Genomic DNA, 7,163 nt, shown 5'->3' on the forward strand with positions numbered 1-7,163 from the left:
AGATCGGAGACCCACAGGTTCCCTCCCCGGCAGCGCGGAGGCAAAGGGCACAGCATGATCCGCCTTTGCAGTGCCAAAACCCCTGCACGGCTTCCCAAGAGCGCAGAACGCCCCGTGTGATGAGGACGGGACGGGCAGCCACACGCACAGCTTGCCTACCCTCAGACAGCCCCTCGGTCTCCAAGGATTCTTTCCCCCACAAATCCCACATACGTCCAGTGTTTCTGCCCCACAACTCTCACCGCAGCTACCCCCAGCAGCTCATCAGGGCGAGGGCTTTCGCTCAGCTCTGATGTCTGAAGGAATCCTCGTCGGGTTCCTGCCGTAACTCCCGTTTAGTGCCCAAGCGACTCCTCGGGAGGACGCGAGCCGCCTTCTCCGTACGCTGGCAGGGCCCCATTGGAAACACTGCCAGTGACAGCAGGAGGCTAAAAAATTACTCGAGCGAGGTTCTTCCAGCTCTTCCCGTTTCAGAGAAGCCTTGGGGAGATGCTGAAACGGCGTTCACGAGATGGAATAGATAACGCAAAAGATTTTTTTCCTTTTTTTATTGTGTTTTACTGAGAACGAGAAATACCGATGGCAGAAATCGTTCCGTTCCACTTCAGCGCCAGATCTGGATTCCATCCATCGGTTATCCAGGCGGCAAAGGACACAAACGCAGCCACCACCGAAAAGAAACACTCAGAGGCCGAGCGCGGCCGCGTCACGTCGAGGTAGAGGCGCTCGCCTTCGCGAGCGGGGAGGCTCCGGCCCAGCCCGCGCCCTGGCCGAGTGGCTTCCTTCGCCCATCCCTGCTCCCACCAGCACCACACCAGCCTCCGTCTGACCGAGGCGTTCACCGCACGGCCAGCGTTCACAGGGCACGTTTCTCAAGACAAACATCTCGACAGACAGCCAAAGGCCACCGGGAGCATTGACACCGAGTCACGGCGGACACAGATTTCATCCGGCCGCGGGAAGGTTGCTCGGAAGGGACCTCAGAGCCCACACGTCATTTGCACATGAAGAAGAATTTTTTACGGAGAAAGTTGAAGCAGCCCGGCATCTGCTTGTACCTCCCCTTGGCAGAGACGGCGTTCGCCACCTGAGAACAGGAGAGCGGTTGAGGAGCGGGGTGCGACCGCTTGCGAGAAGCACCGTGACAAGGATGGGGCCGTGGGACGGCAGAGCGGGCCGGTCTCCTAAAATGGGGCATTGTCACCAGCAAAACCAAAGGGACCTGGAGGCAACACAAGCTTTCGAGACGCCCCAGCTGTGCTGGCGCCGGCACCCCCAGCGGGTGCTTCTCGGCGGTACCCCGGCTCCCTCTTTCCCTTCGGGTGTTCGCCTCAAAGCAATTCCCTTTGCACCCATTCCCTTCCGGACAGGCCTGTCCTTTCCCCAGGGTCACTGCCCTCGCACCGAACGCCAACTGGCGGAGAGATGGCCTCGCCCTACTCCCTTCAAATTGGCAGCTGCCGTGCTGAAGAAGCGCCGTGATGTCAGAACAACAACAAAGTGGGTCCTCCCTGCCCTGCTGCCCCCTCGTAAGACTTCTCCTACCCGCGGAGAACATTAGAAGGGCCTGCAAGTACTGACGCTCAGCCCCAATTTTGGCAATCTCCTCTCGTCAACGGGGTGCCAAGGAACGCAGTTACTGGCCACGGTGGTTCCACATTGCCCGCATGTTGCTCGCCAGGACGCAGGAACGCAAACACCTGGCATCGGCCTCCCGAGGGCGAGAGGCTCCTCAGGACTTACCACGGAGTCATGGGAGCACCAGAGAGGGTGAGCGAGCACCCACGGAGATCTCCGGGCACGAGAGACCCAGCGGGTCTTCCCCGAGGGCACAATCGGCCTGGACGCATGGCAGCACGCTTCTGACGGCGCCCCAGGGCTTAGCCTTGCGAGGATGGGACCAGCTATGCCATTTTTTTAGCAATTTGCTGGGAAAATGATTAAAGCCTGTGTTTTCCAGATCGCTTCTCACTAGAGAAACCTCGAGGTGATTTCAGGCAGATTGAGGCCAGACACGTTCTTCAGAATTAGACCCCTTCCCATAATTAGACCCCCTGACTATTGCCTTCACCATGACTACAAAAACAAGAAAAAAACCCCATTTACCCGCAGCAACATGCTCGGCAGGTCTTCCGAATGGGCATACTGCTCCAGCACGCTGTCCAGCGTTTCCACGTACCACGAGCCGCTCGACCTCTCCCTCCAGGACACGAAACCTTCCGAGAAAGAATGAGAACGTTACCGCTAAAGCCAGTCTTCTGTTCTCGTCCTGCCAAGTTACCGCCGCTCCCCGGCCGCCACCTCCAACGGAGCCTGTTGCCCTTTACCGCCCCCAAAGCTCCGACTTTTCTGCTACTCGCCCCGTAGCCAGCAAAGGATTTGTGTGGGCTGTCTCACCCGGGAAGGTCGAGTAGGAGACCAAGATGTCGCTGGGTGTGGGCAAACTGGCTACGGCGTCTGGCTCGTCCACGTTACCCGACAGAGTCTGAAAAGGAGTCGCGTCCGACTCCAAAGAACCTCCAGGCGCTTCGTCTCCAGGTGAATCGCAATCCACTACAAAGCCTCGATCTCTCTGTTCTGCAAAAAGCGGCAACAAGACAACCCTGACATTCATCTCACCGACACGCTCAACAACCGTGCACCCTCCGTTAGGGAAAGATGGGAAAAAAAAAAAAAAAAAAAAAAAAAAGGCATACGGGCCCTCCAACGAAACAAAGCTTTTCGGCCCTTCGGCCAAGGTGGAGCCCTCAGCGATTCCAGTGACGGCCCTCGGTCCGCGCTTCCCCGCTGAGCTCATGGCTGTAGACTCGGAGCGGCCGCTCAGCGCCGCAGTTACTCCCCTCCTTCCGTCCCACGTCTCTGTCCCATACAGAAAAACCGCTCCGGCGCACGCAAATCGGCACAGCCCGCCTACGAGACGCTCACGCCCGAGCCCTTCGGCTCAGCAGGAAGAACATGTGGCTGCGGGCGAGGGAAGCCGGATAGAGAAAGAGGTGAGGAAACACAAAGGGAACGAGAAGCCAAAGCCTGACTGCGTCTCCGACGCGTGCTTATGCCCAACAGCCGACTCGCTACTGCAGCCAAACCAAAGATTCACCTCCGCCACAGGCCTGGATGAAGAAGAGTTTGGGTTTTCCTCTCAGACTCGGGCAATTGGACCCATTGAAATAGTTCACAATCTTTTCTATGGGAATGGGTTTTCCATCCGTTCCGTAAATGCTTCCAGGAAACTGAATATGGCTTGTCTGCAAGAGGAAAATCCCGGAGCTAGTAATGCGGGAAGCGAGGCCGGTTCCAAGGGAGCCCATGTCCGATCGGGGGCTTCGTAGCCTAAAGCGACTGGGACAAACTCCACTCCCTCGCGTTCGTACGAACGCGCGCACCGTGCCGGAGCGAGGGGACGCACCGAAACCCAGTGATCCAACTCCTCCCATCACCCAACGCCCGCCCCGCCTCCTCCGGCAGCCTCTGGGACGACGGGCACACGACGACGTACGCCCTTTTCCTAACGCGTGCTCTCCCCTCCCCGTCCTTCGAGGCCTCTGACTCGCGGTAAGTGGGCTTTACTGCTCCTAGCATCTCCCCCCACAGAGCTGGGGAAATAGGAAGGACTAAACGACCGCAGCATGAGGGGCAGCGCTACCGCCCTTGGCTCTCTGCTTGTCGTTCAGTTCCGAGTTGCCCAGCCCAGCTTCCACCACAGAGAACGCCCGTCCGCGGGCAACGCCGGATCAGACTACCCCGGAGAAGCTCCCGGTTTCTTGAACTCCGATGCGAGAGCGTAACTTCTCGCAACATCCCGCGAAGGCGGAACGGCTGTCAGATCCATCCCAACACACCACCGCCCTCCCGCCCTGCGAGAGACTGTGGGGCGGGGAACCGACCCCTTCCCGCACAGGGAGCCTGCCCTCCGAGCGACGGGAGAGGCGCAAGGAACCCACCTGACAACCGTGGGAAAGGACGACCACGACGCAGCAGTCCAGGGCGCCGTGGTCCCGCCGCGCCAGCTTCTGCAGCTCAGCCACCATTTCCTACCGGGAAAACGTCATGGGAAGGGCTTTTCGAAGCGTGCCTCAGCCAGGGCTAACGGCCGTGCCCCACTCTGATCCGTCTGCGCTGCTCAGAGGGAGCCGGTCGATCTCTCTGCCGCGGGATAATGCGCGCCCCGCGCACCGGCAGGAAAAGCCCTCAGCGGAGAGTGAGGATGGCGGTGGTTCTGCCCCGATTTCACATTGGTTGCCTTAATCGCACCGATTTCCCTCCTCGCTGCGTCCTTGACAACACGGCAACACACATCAAAGCACGCTTCCACGCGATTTATTCACCAAAACGCACTGCTTCTGACGAGGGGCCAGTGGGCGAGCGGAGAACCCTGTTCTACTTTCAGCGGCCGCTCCGCACCGTTGAGCTCCCCACACTCCCCGAGGAGCGGCCCAGGACTGCACAGACAGGCAAATCGCACCCCCGGCTGCGCACAACACAGAGCCCGTCAGAGCTGGCGTGGAAGCACAGCCTCGTCCTTCGGTGGACGCCGCCGGCCTCACCTGAGCTTTCAGATCCCGCCGAGTCAGGACGTTGAAGCACAAGGCCCTGAAGCGCTTCTCCAGCTTCTCGCAGTCCACGTCAGAGCCGTCTCGAGTCGACAGAGCCGAGTCTTGACTGAAGTTGACGTTGTTGAGGATCAGGCAGTGTCCGCACGGGTCCGCTTTCAGCTCGTAAACCTGGCGGGCACACATCGCAATTAAACGCCCTCTCAATCCAATCCAGCAGGACCTGACGCCAACGAGGAATGGGTGCCCTTGAAGTAGCTCATGGCAGAGCTTTTTCATTTCTCCAGGCCTAGGGACAGGTAAGAGCATCTGTTCTCCACACGCACGTCGCTATCGGCGGCCGGGGAGCGCAAAACAACCCGCCAAATCCCTTCTCTGCATTATAGCTGAGGCCATCTTCAGGAGGAGCCAGCCAACAACGGACCCGATCGGCCCTGTTACAGTGGCGTCGGCCTCGGAGCTCGGATAACGAAAGCAGTCCCAGGGCTCCTCCCTGGTGGCTGCCCACAAGGCACGGAGCTTTGGCTGCCCAGGGAACGCTTTTGGCCGAACCAAATACTAACCGGGTCGCGGTTCCTCTTGTCGACGGCCGAACCTACAACATGTAACAGAGACACGGCACTGAGCTCTGTGCGCTCCACAACGAGGCGTTACACGCTTCCTTCCTAGAGTTCATGTGGATCCCTCCCCGTCACCCGCGGCACGTACGAATTCCCCCTTCCCGCCCTGCCACACGCTGGAAATGAGCATTCAGCACGCCACCCCTCTGGCAGAGCCCGGGACACGACTTACCCCGGGCTGGCGCGGGAGGTCTTTCACTCTCGGCTCGGACTGGGACAGACAAACGTTGAGGCAAGTTCACGGCTGTAACGACACAGCACCATCGGGGCTCGCCTCCACCCCCTTCCGCTTTCAGGTGACAAGTCACCCACCCAGCGATACGACGTCGCCTCCGCGTTCCCCTTTTCAGGGTTCGACAAAATCGGGACCTCGGAGACGATTGCCCATGGCCAGAGGGATCCCAGCTGCCGCTCCCCCACGCTGCCGTTCGCCCAGAAAACAGCGGCGCCCTCAACGCTTACTTTTACCGTGCTTTTCCCCACGGAAGCTCAGCTCCACAGGCCTCAGGTCGACCAGCTGCGGCGGCGCCAGCGGGCGCCCACACTCCTCCATCAGCATGTCCGCCAGGTCGCCCTGCCCGGTGTCCCGCAGGATCGAGAGGAACACAGGAAAAGCCCGACTCCCGCGCGTCTCCAGGTCAATGAGCAGCTGCCGGGCTTGCTCTCCTCGGCTGCCAGCGCTCTGCAGAGGAGGAAAGCCCAGGCCGAGGCGCGTTCACCCCCAGCCAAGGCCCACCGCCGGGCCAGCCCTGCCGACCGGCACCCCGAGAGAGGAAATGTGGGGATCGGCACCGAGCACATCTACACAGGGCGGATGAGACTGAGACCCAACGGCCATGGCCACAGAGACCCCCAAGCAGCCACCCAAACCCCCGCCCTGACGCCTCCTCCAGCCGCAAAGCCCGGCTGCAGCCCACCATAGGGCTTGGAGGGAGCAGGGGGAGGGAGCACTCCCAGCCTGTCCCCAGGGGACGAGCAGGCACCCCCCAGGCTGTCACCAGTGAGTGGGACAAGCCAAGACACCCCCAGGCCTGTCACCAGCAACAGGGAGGGGAAACAGGGGCCCCTTAAGCCTGTCACCAGGCTGGGATGACAAGGAGAAAGCCCTACGGCTGGCACTGGCTGGGGCAGGGGACAAAGAGGAACAAGACCTGAGGGAGTGGGGGGGGTTGTTACACCTCTTACCTGCAGGGCCTGGGGTGGGGAGGGAGAAGAGCCACTTCCCAGGCCTGTCACTGGGGAGAGGGGACACGGGGCCTCCCTTGGGCCTCTCACCAGGATGAGGGGACACAGGGCACCTCCCTTGCGCCTGTCACCAGGGCTAAGGGGCCACAGAGGCCACCTCCCCAGCCCTGTCACTGGGTCTAAGGGGACACAGGGGCCTCCCTCGGGCCTGTCACCGGGGCTAAGAGGACACGGGGGGCCTCCCCAGCGCCTGAGAGGACACGGGGGCCACCTCCCCAGGCCTGTCCCCGGGGCTAAGGGGACACGGGGGGCCTCCCTTGGGCCTGTTACGGGGCAAGGGGACACGGGGGTTCCGGCCCCGGGGCTATCCCCAGGCCTGAAGGGGACACCGGTGCCGGCCCCCAGGCCCGTGCCCGGAGCTGAGGGGGACACCGAGGCCCGTGCCCGGAGCTGAGGGGGACACCGAGGCCCACCCCCGACCCACCTGCAGCTCCTCGACCATGGGCCGGGTGAAGAGGCCGCGGTCCTCCAGCGGGTCCCAGAGCGGCGCCACCCGCAGCGCCGCCACCAGCCGCGCCCGCCCGCGCCGCAGGGCCCGCCGCTGCGCCTCCTCCATGGCGCCGCCGCCGCCGCCGCCGCCGCTCCGGCCGCTCGCCTCGTGACCGGAAGCGGCCCCGTCTCTATGGTGACGGCGGGGCGGGCGCGCCGGAAGCGGCGGCGCAGGGTGGGTGAGGGCGGCCCGTCCGCGGCCCGCGCCGGTCGCCGGTTCCCCCCGCCCCCAGCGCCGCCGTCCCTCCGCCCGTTCCCC

General features: G+C 62.3%; 1 protein-coding gene across 1 annotated transcript; it reads right to left on the reverse strand.

Annotated features, from left to right (window-relative positions):
* Positions 1-532: 532 nt before the first annotated feature.
* CASP9 (caspase 9) lies at positions 533-6,971 on the reverse strand. Its single transcript, XM_086476003.1, has 10 exons — positions 6,840-6,971; positions 5,633-5,852; positions 5,343-5,414; positions 5,114-5,145; positions 4,545-4,721; positions 3,942-4,031; positions 3,098-3,245; positions 2,398-2,577; positions 2,107-2,216; positions 533-1,087 (listed from the first exon to the last, which is right to left on the reverse strand). The coding sequence occupies exons 1-10, from the start codon at positions 6,969-6,971 to the stop codon at positions 995-997; spliced, it is 1,254 nt and encodes a 417-aa protein (XP_086332129.1). The 3' UTR covers positions 533-994.
* Between the last annotated feature and the right edge of the window lie 192 nt (positions 6,972-7,163).

The sequence above is a fragment of the Leptosomus discolor genome, chromosome 20, assembly GCF_034619465.1.
Source record: "Leptosomus discolor isolate bLepDis1 chromosome 20, bLepDis1.hap2, whole genome shotgun sequence".
NCBI lineage: Eukaryota > Metazoa > Chordata > Aves > Leptosomiformes > Leptosomidae > Leptosomus > Leptosomus discolor.

What these genes read in the sequence shown, in the direction of transcription:
- CASP9 (XM_086476003.1), bottom strand. Translation starts at nt 6,971, where the DNA reads ATGGAGGAGGCGCAGCGGCGGGCCCTGCGGCGCGGGCGGGCGCGGCTG. An exon ending in ACCTCCCGCGCCAGCCCGGG is followed by an intron (nt 5,146 to 5,342) that starts GTAAGTCGTGTC and finishes TACATGTTGTAG; the next exon opens with GTTCGGCCGTCGACAAGAGG. An exon ending in TGCCGAGCATGTTGCTGCGG is followed by an intron (nt 1,088 to 2,106) that starts GTAAATGGGGTT and finishes TCCTGTTCTCAG; the next exon opens with GTGGCGAACGCCGTCTCTGC.